General features: G+C 38.8%; 1 protein-coding gene across 1 annotated transcript in view; it reads right to left on the minus strand.

Moving 5' to 3' along the window:
• The window catches only part of GPC4 (glypican 4), a 119,873-nt gene that overhangs the window by 40,355 nt on the left and 60,428 nt on the right, over positions 1–19,090 (minus strand). Inside the window, exon 2 of the mRNA XM_005872824.2 lies at positions 439–597. Within this exon, the coding sequence (XP_005872886.1) occupies positions 439–597 (159 nt within the window). The remainder of the gene's footprint in view (positions 1–438; positions 598–19,090) is intronic.

Here is a 19,090-nt window from a genome sequence, read left to right on the forward strand (position 1 = left end):
CATCGATTTTTCTAACTCTCTATCCCTCTCCCTTCCTCTCTGTAAAAAATCAATAAAATATATTTATAAAATAAAATAAACTTAAAAAAAAACACAAGTGAATTTAAAAATCAAGTGAATAAAAAATCTGATGAACAGAATAAACTGGTGAATATAACAGAATTAGGGACATAGAAAGGCCTGACAATTCTCAGGGGGAAGGGGGTGTGGGGGTGCAGGAAGAGACTGGACAAAAATTGTACACCTATGGGACGAGGACGTGGGGGGGTGAGGGCATGGGGTGGGGTAGGAACCAGGTGGAGGGGAGCTATGGGGGGAAAAAGGGGGAACAACTGTAATAATCTGAATAATAAAGATTTTATTTTTAAAAAAGTGTGAAAGAAATTGAGGAACAAAGCAAATGTGAATGCTCACTTGGACCAAAGTTCCAATACATACCATCAAACTTCTTATAACGGGAAGCAAAGACGGCTTGCAAATGATTGCACTGTTCGGTGACCACACTTTTGAACTCATCTTTACTTTGCAGGCTGTACTTCTCCTCCATCTCTTGAGAGCAGCAGGTATAACCCTGGGGACAGATCTTCAAATGATCACCTGAAAGATAAAGTGTTGGACACTCAATTTCCATCATCGTTCATCAGGTTCAAGAGAGAAGAATTTGATTTAGGTACACAAATTCTGCTTCATTTTCATCTGTGAGGTTGCTGCTAAGGCCTAGGCATCTTATGTATGGAGGCTTTCATTAAAACAAAAATATTCAGCCTGGCCAGTGTGGTTCAGTGGTTGAGCATCAACCTATGAACCAGGAGGTCACAATTCAATTCCTGGGTTGTGAGCTCAATCCCCAGTAGGAGGCATGCAGGAGGCAGCCAATCAATTATTCTCTCTATATATTGATGTTTCTCTATCTCTCTCTCCTTCTCTCTCTCTCCTCCCTTCCTCTTTGAAATCAATAAAAATATATTTTAAAAAGAGAAAAAATATTTATTACCTTCTTGGAAAAATAAAATAATAAAGCCACCTCCAAAAGACAAAAGAGCTTTCCAATCAGGAAGTGTGCTACATCACAGGAACACCAGTGTGGCCAGTAAACAGAGTATTATTCAGTATCAACCCATGTCTCTTTTATAATTCTTTATGATTCTATGTCTCAAATCACACAAATGAGACATAGTTTTTCTAGCTTTGGGAGTTTACACTCCAAGAGAGGGCACCATTAATGAAGAAGTATTTATAAAATGTGACAACAACCAAAAACTGAATGAATATATGAGAAATAGTTATACTTGGAGGAAGTAATAGGATAAGTGCATTTCAAGAAGTTATCAGTCAAGCAGAAACAAAGGGAATTCATGCTGGATAATTTGAGTCTATGATAAGTCAAAGGATCATATTAAATGATCTTTAATTTTAAGATTTTTCTCATCCAGCAACTTCTGTGCAGATGTTAAATATTGTATTGACCTTATGATTCTGTGTAGCCATTCATTCCAGTATAGACTAATGGTTTCCAATAAATAATCTTTATGTAGTGAAGGAATCCTAAGGGTCAAGAGAAATGTCAAAGGCGCATCACTCTACAGCAGCTTAATTCACAAAGTATCTCCCCTTCCCCTAATCCAACTGCATTTTGCTTGTGGTTTAGCCATAAGGGGCTGGAGGATTGTGGGTGTTTTTTTAAATAGATCCCAGAGTTCACCCACACATTACTCCTCCTATCACAGGACCAAAATTGTGCTTTAAAGAAGCCATACTCTCCTTCATAATGACCAAGAGATGCAGTGCCACTGGAAAATAAATCCACTAGGTACTTTATTCACTCCAATATTAATTGGTGTGGTATAGATACCATAGTACAAATGTTTACAAGGATTCACTTTCACTATTCTTTCTGCTATTGCTGTCCATGTTCTATGTAAGACAAATGGGATCTGAAAAGAATCAAGATCTCAAGAACTCAAGAATGAGTACATTGAAGACACTTGAGCCTGCCAATGGTAAGCATGTACAATAAATAAAGGGATGAAGAATAAAGAACAAATCTTTCTAACAATACTAATAACCATGGGAATTGAACATGAGCTGGCCTTTGCTGTTTATTGCCTATGTGTGCTTAGAGCAGTGGTTCTCAACCTTGGCTGCACATTAGAATCACCTGGGAATCTTTTTAAAATCCTGATTTCTGGGCCTCGCCCTCCAAAAATTCTGTTTCTTTGTTATGGGTTGAGGCCACAACATTAGTTAACAAAGAAAACAATTTCTGGAGGATGAGGCCCAGAAATCAGGATTTTAAAAAGATTCCCAGGTGATTCTAATGTGCAGCCAAGGTTGAGAATCACTGGCTTAGAGGAAATAAGTCTTCACCTAAGATAGATACCAAAGTGGCTCAGGGTTGGAGGTAGGGTGGGGGTGTGTGTGAAACTACTTTGGATACAATTGAGCTGGCAACTTATTTGACTAATACTAGGATTATCAACTGCACATATACAAGCATTATATAATCGTATATACTCCTGATCATTCTTCCTTCCTGGCAATTAAAAAGTGTGGAGAGTCTTACTGCCAGACAAAACGGGTATGCAGCATTAAAGGACTATTTAAGGAAGGGGGTAAGGGAAACAATCTTCAAATAACTTCTTCATCCAGAACTGCTGGAAGTCTTTTTGGCATTTTAGAAACCCTTGGTCCACAGATAATTCATACAAGAAAGGAGGGAGGGTAGATTTTGTAGAAGAATTAAGGAGCTGTGAAGTTTTAGAATATCTTAGCTCTTATCAGTGAAAGAAGGGTTGCCCTGGCCGGTGTGGCTTGGTTGGTTGGAGCGTCATCCCATACACCAAAAGGTGCCAGGGCACATACCCAGGTTGTGGGTTGGATCCGAGGTCAGGGCATGGCAGGAGGCAACTGATCTCTCTCTCTCTCTCTCTCTCAAATAATGATAAAAGTCTATTTTAAGAAAAGAAAGAAGAAAGGTTGCTAAGGCTGTTTTCTGGAAACATCTTTGTTACAACCAAAAACAAAACTCCCTCCTTCACTGGCTTAATGAGTTCACAGCAGGCCTTTGGTACTAACTAGTACATAATATAATTAACAGAGAGATATCCAGTTGTCTCCTGGTTTCAAGATTGAGGATTTCCCCCAATACAGTCTGAATACATAAAATAATATGAAGGACCCCAACTAGTTACAGTGTTTGCTGCAGCTGTACTAAAAAAATCCATATCACAGTCACACCCCACATAGAATTGGAATGCTCAGTATAAGGACTTAAGACACACAGGGCTATTTAAACAAATTATAATAAGGGAACAGCTACTTTTTAAGGTTATCACAGGCTAAAGTTCATCACAGGCTGATTTTCAAGCCCCTGCAAAGATTCTGTTGTGAAGTGCACTGGATTTCCAAGGTAAAACAATTCAAGAATTTGGAAAATAATATGTTCACCTAGTCTTAGCAGGGTTCACACATATAATAAAGAGTCACTTATTGGATTTTATAAAAATAGGTTTCTAAATCCAAGGAAAAGCACCCCTTTTTCCACCCCCCAATGCATACATGCACAGACACTCGACCTGAAGCCAGCAAATTCTAAGAGACAGCAGGAAAGAATAATGTTCTACATTTAAGAAGGTGCTAGACATTGAAGGGTTTAAACTTATCCACAGGAATTTTACGTCAAGGAGACAATCTTCAAAAACAGGTAACAACAATAAAAGTTTTACTGGTAACCTGCTGAAAGTACACAGCACCATTTACACTGGCACATGTAAAGAGCCCAGCAGGGCCCATGTACCCCGCCCTTTATATATCCACCAGAGGCCCTTAGCAGGACCTTATGGAGACCTGCTTATATCTGAACACTGAAATACATCGCTGTTTTGGCAATACCTAATAAAAAAATAAAAAGAGAGCCCACTTTCATTTTAGAGAACATTCCAGGAAAAAATTGTCTAATGGTAAAAGGCTTGCCCTGTGCAAAGGATGACAACAGGGTAAATACTTGGCTAACGCTTCTCCTGGCAAAGTTGTCTATCCCTCGGTGCAAACATGCTGACTCCAACACTCAACTTTTGCCCATACAGCCTTGAACACACCACTTATTCCACCTGCGTTTCTACTAGGTATACCCGTTAATAATGCAGATTTTTTTCAATAGATGGAGTTACACTTATGTTGATATATATGCAATTTGATATGTATACTATTTTGTTGTATTGCTCCTTCAGATTACCACTTGTTCCAATCGATGGCACACTCACTTTCTGAGCAGCACTCAGAAATGTACGAAGAAATGGAAAATTGGGTCTCTGAATGGTCTGCCTCAAAACAAAAAAAGTTCTATTGGGATGGTATCCACAAATTACCTGAAAGATGGGGGAAATGTGTAGCTAGCGATGGACATTACTTTGAATAAAGCACTTTTGATGTTTCTCTTGAAATTATTGTTTTCTTTGATTACAGTTAATAATGCAGATTAATCATTAACCAGCTAATAATACAGATTATTAACTGGTTAAAAATGCAGATTATTAACCAGTTAATAATACAGATTAATCATTAAACTGGCTAATAATGTGGATTAATTATTAACCGGTTAAAAATGCAGATTAACTATTAACTGGTTAAAATGCAGGTTAATCATTAACCGGTTAATAATGCAGATTAACTATTACCAGGTTAAAATGTGAATTAATCATTAACTGGTTAATAGTGTAGATTTTGTGATCCAAACTTTCAGCAGCACTTTTCTTCAAAATAAAGTAATGAATTAAAACTTCCCGCAAATGCTCTTTTTTTGGCACAAAATTCAACATTTAAAGCGTAAAAATATGATGTTAACACCTTCAGAAAATTTGACATGTGAAGTTTTGAAGCTTGTTGTCAATACAACAAAAGAGCATACATATCAAATCACATATATATTCACATATGTGTAACTCCATCTATTGAAAAAAATACGCATTAACCGGTATACCTAGTAAAAAGCATTACTTGAAAATGTAATTTGACATTCTTGCCAAAAGCTTTGCTGAAACACATGCAGTCCAGGACACACTTGTGAATTAAATCCCAAGATACACTTAGGCTACTGGGATTCAGTGCCATGACCAGATTCTGCTCTTGAGAAGCAGAAAGAGGGAAAGGGGGAACAGGCTTGGTGCATTTGAAAATGGAATTATAGCTCCATATTTGGTAAGAACTGGAGCAACTAATTTTTTTAAAATATATTTTATTGATTTTTTACAGAGAGGAAGGGAGAGGGATAGAGAGTTGGAAACACCGATGAGAGAGAAACATCGATCAGCTGCCTCCTGCACACCCCCTACTGGGGATGTGTCCGCAACCAAGGTACATGCCCTTGACCGGAATCGAACCCGGGACCCTTCAGTCCACAGTCTGGCGCTCTATCCACTGAGCCAAACCGGCTAGGTCTTGAGCAACTAATTTGATTCTTAAAACAACTATTTCTATTTTAATCACCCAAAATGTTTATATTAAAAGCCAGGGCATACATTATTTGAAAGACATAATAATACAGATGTTTGAGACTGCTTCTAAAATTCTGTGCCTGAATGAGAAATGTCTTTTCTTTCTGGAAATCTCTTTTCTAAACCTGGTGATCCTGTATACTTCTCATTTAAAAAACATTTCATTTTTTTTCTTTATGCTGAGAGGGTTGAGCACAGAGGCAATGGAATCCAATATGGGAGAAGTAGAGAGCCACTACAGAAATGGCACTGGGTACATGTATTTTTTAAGGGACCTAGGTGACTCTGATACATAACCTTCCATAAAAATTATTACTTGAAAGGCTTAAACATTAGAGCCACAGAAGAGCAGGTAATATAGCTCAAGTGAACAGTGAGTTATGATCCACACCTAACATTTGTCTCCTATATTTTCCTAACTCAATCCCCTGCTTCTATGCCCAATGCTGTGTAGGCTCTCCATGTCTCTCTTCTACTCCCTTAAAGCTCTTCTGTTTCCCCCTCTTTTATTCTACCTTTATTGCTCTTTCTTACCCTACTCCACCTACTTCTTTTAACTGCACATAACATGAAACCAAAGGATTTTAAAAAAATTGTTGTACTTGTTGAGAGTTCCTGTTCTAATTTTAAAAGCAAGTGAATTGAATGCTTTATGGTTTTCAAAGGAAGCACCTAAATAAAGTTGTTTTTAGTACATGGCTCTTGATTAGTTTTTTCTCTTTGTGGGTCAGTGGTCCTCAAAAGAAAAACAGTCCCCTAGCCCTGTACTAGGAGGCTTGCATGAGATTCAATGAAGCATGCTTTTTAAAGCTTAACTCTATGGCATTAAAAAAAAATCACTCGAAAGAGCCATACTTTTTTTTTCAATCACACCAGCTCTATATAATTTCTCTTTAGTCTTAATATCAAGGCCTGAGTTTTCAAAGCTAAACAAAGATAATCACAATAAATTCCTACTCAATCCCGCTGAGTGTGTATTGGTTCTTTTTATTTTTTTTCAGCACTTCAAATCAATAGTTAAAGAAGTAGGTATTGAATATGTGGAATCTATTCCATCCTTTACCAGGGCTCTGTGGTGAACAATCTGTGGAACTGTGCTTTGTCATTTTATCTCATTTAACGGTCTCACCAAAGGCTGGCTCTGATGTATAAACGGGATACAGCTAATGCCCATTAATTTTTAGTTGCTCATAACCCACCTTCCCGTAAAAATTGTTGGTTGCTGTTAGGTTCTCAGGCCAGCCCTCAGCTTATTTACTATCAACTTTACAATTTTAACCATAACTTACAACCATTTCTACAGCTCTCTCAGAATATTCATTTTGCAGTCCAACTAGATGCCAGGGGAAAAAAATGTCTCTCAGATTCGTACACATTTTCAGGGGATGGGTGATAAAGGAATACTTGTAGTTTTCATTAAGGTGTCAGATTTCTGGAACTGTAGGAGATAAAGTAAATCTCTAGAGATTACTCTCCCAGAGTCCTAAATGGAGGAACCAAAAACCTTCATGGGATACAGTGGCAGAGAACCCAGGCTTGCCTGCACCGGCATGATTTGTAAGACACACCCCAAATGATTTCATCAATAAAGCAAGCAAATGCCTCTGGTAAATAATAGAGACACAAACTGCACCCTAAGGGTAAGAGCAGCAGGGAGGGACATCTGAAAATAACACACTGAAAAGCACTTTGTAAACTGCAACCGTAAGAGACTATGATTTTTGCATTGGCCTTTCTTGCAGAAACTGAGTGCGCCTCACCTGGGTTTTGAAGAAAACTTAGCTCTTTAGGAGGGGTTTTTAAGAAGTTAATTTAAAAGCTTCCAAATACTTAGCACTATCTGGATCTTTCCTTCTGCAAGGCGAATGACTGCCTAGGGATGAAAAGACTGATCTGGGGAATCGGGAATACGGGTTTGAGTCCCAGCTGTACATGATTCACTGTGGGCTCTTGGGAAAGTCACTTACCCAATGGAGCCTAAAAAGTCCTATGCAAACAAGGAAGCATTATGTAAATGTTCAAACTCTGCAATTGCAAAACAAAGACAGAAATGAAGACCATCTATTATACTTTGATAAGCTACTGAGGCTCTCCATGAAGAGACAACTTGTACTGAGAGGGGCCAGGAGAGCAGCATCTTCTCTCTTTCATGTATTTCAGGAACATATCTCATTGAAGACGGATTTTAGGGTGGTAAATACAGCCAGAAAAGAAAACATGATCAATTAGTTGCTGGGTGGAATGCATAAGTGATGGTGAAATGATGACAACTAAGCCGAGACATTGATCTAAATGCCATCACAAGCAAAGCCCGGGGAGCCTAAGCAGACATGACGACAAAATATAATGTGTTATTCTGGGTGGGTACAGAAAAAGACATTATAGGAAAACTAAGGAAATCAACAAACACATGCAAATGGTGAGAGCAGCATTATTCATAATAGCCAAAGGTCCAACAATGAATAGATAAACAAATTTGGTACAACTGAATATTACTCAGCCATAAGAAAGAATAAAGTTCTGATACAGGTTACAACACAGCTCAATCTCAAAAACACTATGTTAAGGGAAAGAGCCAATCACAAAAGCCCACATATTATATGATTCCTTATATTTAAAGGCCTAGCACAGGTCAATGTATAGAGAAAGCAAATGGATTATTCTTTCCTAGGGCTGAGGGGGAAGTGTGGGAGTCAGGCTAATGGGAAGTAAAGGGGGATGGTTATAGTTAAAAGGTATGAGATTTCTTTCTGAAATGATTATGTTCAAAAATTGATTTTGGTGAGGATGCACAATACACTAAAAGCCATTGTAATTAAATGGTTTAATTTGGGGGGTATGAATTATATATCAATAAAACTGTTAGTAAAAAAAAACTAAGGTATGGACTTTAGTTAATACTAATGCATCAATATTGACTTATCCATTGTGACAATGTACCACACACTAATGTCAGATGTTAATAATAGGGAAAAGTGGGTGTGGGGTCTAGAAAAACTCTGCTGTCCTTCCATTTTCTGTAATACTTTATCCTGGAAGAGTTAGATTATCAAAAAAGCAGTTTTCAAAGTAAAAAGAATATGTGGGGGCCTTGGGGGGATAAGGACACATTTGTAATATCTTAATCAATAAAGGGAAAATAAATTTTAAAAAAAGATATAATTCTAATATTGGGAAGCTATATTAAGCTATTAATTGAGGGGGTGATTTTCTTAACCCCTCTATTTCTACTTTACTTTTTTATTTTTATTTGCAATGAAAGTAAAACAATTCTTTGTCATTGGTCTGAAGAATTACCAAAATACATCCATGCATATTGAGTTCCCCAGTTAAAGCTTGGGAGGGGTGGGTGTGGGGTGGAGGGAGTCAATGGGATAAACCAACAACAACAAAAACTAAAGGGGATATCTATACTACTTTCAACGGTAAAGATAAATTTTAAAATCATTTAAAATTAAAAAAGAATTACCAAAATAGTTTCTGTTCACTTTCTAGATCTAAAGTCATGTGGCCACAAAGTAAGCTAAAATGCAGGTTGTTGTAAAACTCCAGCTCCTCCAAGTTACCTAAGAACCCCAGGAGGAATATACAATGCTCAACTTCATGGGAACAAAGAAATAAAATCTCTAATAGTTTTTAATAATATCAGGAAGGTGGGGGACCATATACATTAATCTATCCTCCCCCTTGCAAAAAGGAGTGAAATTATTGCATATAATGTACTATGCACACCAAAAGCCTAAAGTCATTTGACTTAAACCTTAATAGTAAGGCACATAAATTACAGTTATTATGCAAATGTATGACTTGAGATCACCTACTCATCAGTAGGAGAAATGCAGATAGTTAGCATTTTGTTAAAACCTTGCCAAAATATAGCTCTGGAGGGCTTAAGACTGTCAATTATTTTTAGGTGCACTGATCCTACAAGGTAAGATAGGGAAGGGCAATCAGAAACACATATGTTTTGAAAATCAGTTTCATTATATTTTTCTAAGAATACCCTTCGTGTTAAGTGTAGTTGGAAGAGTTAGGGTTGCTACTTTAAAACTCCATACTTCATTTCATTGAGCTTGCAACAGCTTTAAAATCCACTCCAAATAGAAATCAAGCTGGGCTTTATATTGATGTTTAAATAAGCAAATTATGAACCAAAGTTTATGTCTGGCAATCTTAAAACCCCATCTGAATTGTACCAAACGTTTACTAACGTAAGATATCAACCAAAATGAGTGGGTGGCCTGAAATGAACACATTGACCTACTTTACCAACACTTTAGAGCAGTTAGAGCAACTGCATCTATTTTGCACATTTTCTAACACTTCGTCCAGGTCCAGGGCTCAAGAGGAATAATACTGGTGATTAAGCTAAAACTCTTCAACAAGTCTGAGGATCTAGTAAATACTACCTCAGGAGTCAATGCTAATAAAAGGCTCCAGAAATGTGTTGGGGAACCATAGAGGATAGGCTATGGACAGGTAGGAAAAGATGGGGTGCTCCTGTTTTACAACTAACAAAGGAGTCAACGATTTAGGTGCACCTGTCATGGTCGTATCAATTGAGAGATTAGCTGAAATACTAATTTATGATTTTCATTGGGCTCACACTTTAATGGAATACCTGGGGATAAATAAATGATTCCAAATACCTCAGTTATACATTCATCTAGAAATATAAAGTAGCTTAGGGAGAAACACCATTGGCTACAACATTTTTTTTCTTTGGTGTCCAATAGTACTTCTGGAAACTGTGTACCAAGCTGTGGATCAAAACCCTGGTAGACCAAAGCACTGGTAGGACTATCTCGAAGACAGCTAATCAGACCAGGCTTGGAGCATCACAGAGATCAGGGTGGGAGAATGCTGGCCACCAGCAGCATCTTGCCCTTTCTCAACACCACTAGGGTGCTAAAGTCTTATGATTGCCCCTGAGAGCAGTCAATCTCCTGTGGGTAACTACATAAGACCTTAGAGAATTAGAGAAAGAGAAAGGAGGAAGGTATCCTTAGAAAAACATCTGGAGACATGCCTTTCTTCCTCCATCCAGGGGGATGGCTTGAACACCAGGACTTCCAACGGAGAGTGATTTTCCTTATTATTTCCAAATAATCTCTAAAGAACCCTCCAGGAATCCAATTCTCAGATAAATTGCCATAGCCATTTAGGTTTCACAGCAAGATCACAAAGGGTCAGTGGTTTATTGCAAATGTAGAAGAAAATGTAGTGGGAGGGTGGGGGCAGGGGTAGGGGGACTCAGATATGAGACACTTGCTCTAATACAAATATTTATACCTTTCTTTTTATGTACATTTCATGGGTTGTGGGTCATGAAGATTTTTAACATTTTTTCATAGTTGTTTTCATCTTTGGCTAACTAAGAAAATAAAAACCCTCAAGTTTTCTTTACTCTCCCTTTCATGACATACCTCAAATTCCTTCCTCCAAAGTAGAGTATGAGAATAGGTTTTCAGTTAATCTACTTTCTAGGAAAAATCTACCTAAGCATATCCATTCATCGTGAATTCTTCCAAAGATATTTCTCCAAGTAGCTATCTAGAAAAGCTTTCACACTAAGGTGATAGCAAAGTCCGCTGCTTCACATAAAGAAAAATGACTCTCTAACATCAGATTTCAAGGCACATAAACCTTTCTTTAAAATTCTAGCCAACATCAATGAAATGACAAAGGAGAAAGAAATATTCACATTTTCAATGTTTGTACTTAATTACATCCCTTAAAATCTACTTCTACAGAATTCTTGTTAAAGGTCATAGTAAGTTATAGCTAACTCTAACACAGATCTGTACGGAAGGATTCTTTATTAGCCTCAGTTCCAACCGACATGGACATGAGTCATAGTTGAACAGGAGTTAATTTTTATAACATGAGAGAAAAATTCTTCTGAACTTTAGGACAGGCAGGTGGAGGAGGGGCAGCATGCTTGTTTCGCAAGGTTGAATTTCCCCAACCCTCTAAAAAGCTCCTCTCCTTGCCATTCATTATCTTGTACCCTAACACCTGGGCCTGCCACCTTTGGAGCATACACCCTAGAATTGATTCCCATTTAATGGACACTTTGCTATTTAGAAAACTTTTTTGACAAATGTAAAGTTTTCAATGTATACTTTCTTTTCCAGGTCATTGATTGGAGTTGTAAGTAAAATTTGTCTCAGTCCTAATTTTGGAGAGAATGCCACTGTTAATGTTGCTATCTCGAGAATTATCTTTTTTATCCCTACCCTCTGCTGCCTGTCTAAAAGTCCATCATAACATTTGATGAAAGAGTCCCACAGTTCTGTGGTGATGCCAGTTAAGTTTCCTTGGCTTGGTAAATTAGGCATTCCAGGTCTGATTGGGATTTATCCTAATGGCAATGTACTAGCTCCTTGGCATTACTCAATTTCCCAATCTGATCTTTTAGAATATTTCCTTCAAGGTCAGACCTATTGATTAATTACATTTGATTTGTTCATTGGGATTTGAAAATCAATTATATTTACTACTTCTTGACCTAGTTACTTCAACCAGTCCACCTTAAGAGATTATCTGGAAATGGTATCCTGCCCTAAAAATTTCCCCCAAGTCTAAATCAAAGAATCAATTCACTTCTCCCAAACTAACCTTTGACCCAACTTGACAACATAAGAAAAACATTGTTGGTGCTTAATGTAGTATTTATCAAGTACCTTTTATCTGCCAGATGCCATCCATCAGTGCAGAAATAGAAAAGGTTTGGATTCTGCCCTCTTGAAATTATAAGATGAACAGAAATAGATTTTATTTTTGCTCTATATGCTTTTCCTCTCCCCTCCTTATTCTATAATCTGAATTTCTAAACACACACACCACAAACTATCTGAGTTCATCTGATCATATCTTGGAACAATTCAGCAGAAAACATTCTGGTGATTTCTCAAAAAGTTAAAAATAGAGTTACCATATGACCCAGCAATCCTTCTCCTGGGTATACACTCAAAAACATGTATTCACAAAGATATACGCACCCCTATGTTCACTGAAGTATTCACAGTGGCCAAGACATGAAGACAACCAAGGTGTCCTTCGATAGACGGTAGGATAAAGAAGATGTGGTACATATATACAATGGAATGCTACTCAGCCATAAGAAAGGATGAAATACTGTCATTTGCAACAACATGGATGGACCTTGAGAATATATTATGCTAAGTGAAGTAAGTCAGGCAGAAAAAAGCTAAGGACATATGATTTCACTCATATGTGAGATATGACTCTGAAATTCATGGACACAAACAGCAGTGTGGTAGTTGCCAGAGGGAAGGGAGTAGGAGTGAAGGGGCCCTAATATATGGTTATGAAAGATGATTTGACTTTGGGTGATGAGCACACAGTGCAATATCCAGATCAATAACATAGAAATCCATACTGAAACCTCATGATCCTATTAACCAATGTCACCCCAATAAATTTAATTTTTAAAAAAGACAAGAGGCAAAGTGATACTATTTCAGGCCAATCCAACCCAACCCATGCTTCTCACATTGTGATTTCAACAGATGTGCCTTAGGAGGTGCCTTTGGACAAATTGGGAGGGATTCACACACTCAAATATAATCTATACATTGTGAGACATGCCATGTCCATTTGTTAAGTCATACATAACTATAGAAGATATTATCTTGAACTCAAAGAAGAATCTTGCAATGAGGGGAAGAAGCAAATTCCACAAAGCAAAAACTTCTCACATAAATGCTTTTTAGTAATTTGGCTTGACAAATCAGATCACTAAAAATTCAAATAATTTTTTTAAAAGCCACTTCTTGGATAATGTCAATGCTTTGATTTTTTCAATACTTTATTGATTTTTAGAGAGGGAGGAAGGGAGACGGGGAGAAAGAGAGAAACATCAATGTGAGAACGCAACACAGCACTACAGATCGGTTGCCTCCTGCATACCCACTACCGGGATAGAGCCCACAACCAGGCTTGTGCACTTAACTGGGAATTGAACCAACAATCTCTTGGTACCAACGCCCAACTAACTGAGCCAATGCTTTGATTTTTTAAAGTATCTAAGTGTGGTCACTTGATGAAAAGATTCCCTAAACTTATATTCTAATAGTCAATAAATCACTGGGATGGCTCCATTCAATGTTTGCAGCTGAGGTCTCAGGGAAGGAGCTTCTGAGTCCTCAAGTGACTGACACACCACACAATGAAGGAATTGAGATACAACACAATTCCTCTCTATCACACTAAGAATAATCCCTAGTTTGTTCTGGGCTCTGAAACACCAATAAAAAGATGTTTGAAATTAAATGTAAGGCATCACTTAGGGAAATCTTTAGCTAGGCTGCCATGCCAGCCACCTACCACTTTCCACTGGTTTCTTTAGTATCAGAGAAGGGAAAATAAAGGCAGGTCTTGGGCACTAAATTAAAGTCTTAATGTAATAAATTATTTATGACTCAAAAAAATTTATTTCCTTACAGAAGATGAAAAAATGAGTGCCTCTTTGCTAGCAAGTGACAAGGAAAAGAGAGAAACCAGTCAATTGCTCTGCATTCAAGTCCCTACAGGCCTATGCAAGTCCTGACGCTCCTCAGATGCAGATCTGCTAGATCAGAAGACTCTGAATCACCCTAGGGCCACAGAGATAGATATGAATATTCCAAAAAACAACTAGTGCATTGGAGGTACCTTGCCCTCTTTACTGCAGAAATATCAGATAACCAAGAATGAAGGGGGTGCCTGTTACCATTTTTGTTTGGGGCACGGATGAAAGGAGAGAGGCCATTCTAACTTGAGCCTCTAAGAAGAAATGAAGTTTGCTGCCATAGGGCTAACAATGAAGTCACTATAGAATGGTGTTGTCTGTCATAAAAACTAAGAGAGGTCCCAGAGCTCCTGAACTCTGGACAAAAGACAAGCTTGAGACCTGATGTTCAAAATTCAAAGTATCAGACAGCTGTCCATGCTAACTGGGTAAGTGGTTACCTATTGCAATATCCTGCCTTCCATAAATATTTTGGCTATGGGCCAACTGCTCATGTATAACGAAATTAATTTGGTCAAATATCTGATTCCCAAAGAAGTTCTGATTACTCCTCCAGTCCCAGAATGTGACCCCCCAATCAAGGCCCATCAGCTACTTTAGGATGAACAAAAACCATGGGGGGTGAGGGGCGGTTCGGAACTACAGGCATTAAGGGGCAAGAGAAATAAAAGGTAGCATATGACCCAGGTCTGAGTAGTGGAAGAGCCACCTAAAACTGATGCGAGTGGCAATCTGGCACCAGGGCCTCAGGTTCCACAGTAACTCCCATCAAGCAAAGGGACATGTTTTTCTCTCCAGTTTCCGTTACATAGAGCCTGAAGATGGCACACAGCATTACTACTGCAATTATTGACTATAATTATCATGAAAAGTCTTTGATGTGATAGCAAAAATTATTAAAATGGCCCTTCTTAGAAAAAAAAGGCAATAAATACAGCCTCCTTTGGAAAATTTAAGGACACAATTTCATACGAGGACCTCCTGACAGAAAAGTCATTTTAATATACTTTTTTTTCTCCACTCCTTGAAGATGTTTTATCCTATGTGGAAAATGATTAATCATATGTGGTTCAGCATATATTTTAAGAGTATTATTAAATGTATTTAAAAGAAAAAAAAATAAAGTAGCCTTGCAGACAGAACATGTATTTGCAAAAGCTCATAGTTTTTCCTGATCCCATAGTAACCAACAAGAGATGATTTAAAAAAAAATTTATAAAGTATAGTTGGCATGCATATTACATTAGTTTCCGGTGTACAACATAGTGATTCAGCATTCATATACTTCACAATATGATCAGCACAGTTACTCTAGTGTCAGTCACTGTGCAAAGTTATCACATTATTATGGACTATATTCCCTTTCACCATTTCTACCCATCCCCCCAACAACCAATTTTTTAATTGTGTTTAGGATAAAAACAAACGATAACTAACATTAAATATCGGTCTTGTTGCCCTAGCCCAGCCGTGGGCAAACTACAGCCCGTTTGAAATAAAACTAAAAAAAAAAAAAAAAGACCGTACCCTTTTATGTAATGATGTTTACTTTGAATTTATATTAGTTCACACAAACACTCCATCCATGCTTTTGTTCCGGCCCTCCGGTCCAGTTTAAGAACCCATTGTGGCCCTCGAGTCAAAAAGTTTGCCCACCCCTGTAACTAGACCACTAATAGCAGGGCCACACAACTCTCTCAGGGCACAGAGAGAAAGCTAAGGCCCAGAGATGGGATGTGAGTTCCTTTGTCTAATAATGAAATTACACATATCCCATGACTAAACAATTTCATTGGTTAGTGTATGAGCAAGAGGTACTCCAGGACACATAAACATTTTTGCTCATGCAAACTAAAAGTGAAAGCCCTAGCTGGTTTGGCTCAATGGATAGAGTGTTGTCCTAAGGACTGAAGAGTCCCAGGTTCGATTCCGGCCAAGGGCACATGCCTGGGTTGTGGTCTCAATGCCCAGTAGGGGGTGTGCAGGAGGCAGCCAATCAATGATTCTCTCTCATCATTGATGTTTCTATTTCTCTCTCCCTCTCCCTTCCTCTCTAAAATCAATAAAATATATTTTATCCTATCTAATAAAAGAGTAATATGCAAATTAACCATCACTCCATCACAAAGATGGTGGCGGCCATGGAGCTGGAGTGAGCAGGAGGCTTGGTTGCCCCGGCGATGGAGGAAGTCAAGCCTCCCGCCTGCCCTGAGCTCCGCTCAAGGCTACAAAGTTTCAATTATAGAAGATAAATAAATCCCAGGTACCTGACCGGTTTGGCTCAGTGGACAGAGCGTCAGCCTGCGGACTCAAGGGTCCCAGGTTCGATTCTGGTCAAGGGCATGTACCTTGGTTGCGGGCACATCCCCAGTGGAGGGTGTGCAGGAGGCAGCTGATTGATGTTTCTCTCTCATCGATGTTTCTGACTCTCTGTCCCTCTCCCTTCCTCTTTGTAAAAAATCAATAAAATATATATTTAATAAATCCCAGGTACCTGCTTCCAGCCGGCGTTGCCTCCGCTCAAGGAGGGGCTGGGAACCTGGGTTGCAGGGGCAACCCAGGCTTCGAGCGGGACCAAGGCAACAAAGTTTCAATTATAGAAGTTAAATAAATCCCAGATACCTGCTTCTAGCCCACTGGCATGACCGGCCTGAAAACAGCCATCAGCCCCTCACCCAGGCTGGCCAGGCACCCCAGTGGGGACCCCCACCCTGATCTGGGACACCCTTCAGGGCAAACCAGCCGGCCCCCACCCGTGCACCAGGCCTCTATCCTATATAATAAAATGGTAATATGCAAACTGACCCTAACAGCAGAACTACTGAGAATGACAGGTCACTATGACACACACTGACCACTAGGGGGCAGACGCTCAATGCAGGAGCTGCCCCCTGGTGGTCAGTGCGCTCCCACAGGGGGAGCTCTGCTCAGCCACAAGCCAGGCTGATGGCTGCCAGCACAGCGGTGGTGGTGGGAGCCTCTCCCGCCTCCTCAGCAGCACTAAGGATGTCCGACTGCAGCTTAGGCCTGCTCCCCGCTGGCAAGTGGACATCCCCTGAGGGCTCCCAGGCAGCCAGAGGGATGTCTAACTGCCAGCTTAGGCCCAATCCTCTGGGGAGCGGGCCTAAGCCAGCAGGTGGACATCCCCCGAGGGGTCCCAGACTGTGAGAGGGCACAGGCTGGGCTGAGGGACCCCCCCTGAGTGCACAAATTTTTTTTTAAATGTATATTGGTCTTGTTTTTCAAGATAACATTGGCAGTGCTATGCTTATCTGTTTGAATTAGGAAACATTTTAGTATATTTAAATAAGTGTTGGTAACTAGAAATATATAAGAATACATAATAGTTTGCTTAATTCTCTTTCTGTCATAGGATAATAAACAGTGCACGGTCACATTTTTAAAACCTAATCTTATGTTTTAACTCTGAGATAAGATGGCATAATTCCAAATTATATCCAATGTTACAGGAGGAGCATATACATTACCACAGTGCAAGTCTGGAATCAGTTTCAATTGGTGGAGGGGGGATTTGTAAAGCTGAAGCAAAACAAAAATCCATTATTAAAATGTCTGGATTTTTGCAAGTAAACTAACTGCCTAAATCAGAATGAATCCAACCAGGCTATCTGGAAAATAATACTTATTTTTTGCCCATGGGTGTTTCTATTTTTAATATATGACAATGAACACAGCCCAATACAAAAAAGACCAACTAATGTAAACCAAGCTTAACTTTACTATTGTAAATTTAATCACATAGAATGGCAACACTACAATTAAATAAGCTTAAAAAAGAACCATAGCGCTCTCAACTTTCATAAACATGTTTTTGAATAGGTGCTTGGTAATACAAGTCTGAGCTTCCATTTGGTTTAATGACCAGCAGGTATGGGTAAGTGTGGGGCATTCTCTTCAAAAAAAAAAAAAGAAATTGTTTCATTATTATGAAATGAGCCTTCATGATTTGTGGCTTCAAACATAAGCAAATGTTGAGAATTATTACAAAATGGGCCTATATTAAGAAAAAACCATGACACATTTTGTTTATTGGTTAAAACTCTTATAATAGCATTGACAAATTTGGTAGCCCGGTGATAGCATACAGAACCCAAGCTTCTTTTTATCCTAACAGTGAATAGCAATTCAGAAATGGAAGGGTCAGGCTCTTCAAGAACCAAGAGCTTCAGATTACTCAGCATCAGCAAGGTTCCTCAGTCAGTCCAGTTCAATACAAACGAAGTCACAATAAGCAGAAAACTTAACCAAGAGAATAGAAAAGCTTACAACACTCAGTACTTGTCCTAAGTCTTTGAGGCAGGTAGGCACCATGTTATAAGGAACGCATAAGGGCTTCGGGATTAAATAGGCCTGGGTTTGAACTGAGTTCTGTTCCTTACTAGCTGTGTGACTTTGGGTCAGTCTCTTCACTTCTGAGACTACTTCATCTTTGGTAAAATGGGGACAAAAACAGGATCTACCTCAATGTCACTGGAAGCATTAAATGTATATAGTGTCTCATCCAATAGTGGCTATTATAATGAATGCTGATGTCTGAAGATGCTATATATTTATTGTTCAGAAGGAGGATCCTTTCTGTGCTTCAGGGTTCAGCTATATTTAATCAAAAGAAAAGAATTTTTGTTTTCTTATTGTTATTACTGCTAATACTCGTGGTACTATTATTAAGTCTTAGGAAGCATTTATTTCTAAAAATTACAGACCAAATGTTAATTTAGCTTTATTTATAGCCAAAACAGAAACTGCCCTTTGGTTTAAAAAAAAATCAGGCTATAGGAATATCACTCTGGGGTTTGTCTAGAGAACACTTTCTTTCATTCCAAAATGGATCTGTTAAGCCCTAGATCAGTGGTTAGAGTGTCGGCCTGCACACCAAAGGGTGACAGGTTCGATTCCCCACAAGGGTACGAACATGGGTTGTAGGTTCAATCCTCAGCACTGGTCGGGGCACATGCGGGAGGCAGTCAATCGTGCCTCATATCCATCTCTCTCTCTCTCTCTCTCTCTCTCTCTCTCTCTCTCTCCCTCCCTCCCTCCCTCC

The sequence above is a fragment of the Myotis brandtii genome, unplaced genomic scaffold (assembly GCF_000412655.1).
Source record: "Myotis brandtii unplaced genomic scaffold, ASM41265v1 scaffold393, whole genome shotgun sequence".
Classification (NCBI taxonomy): Eukaryota; Metazoa; Chordata; class Mammalia; order Chiroptera; family Vespertilionidae; genus Myotis; species Myotis brandtii.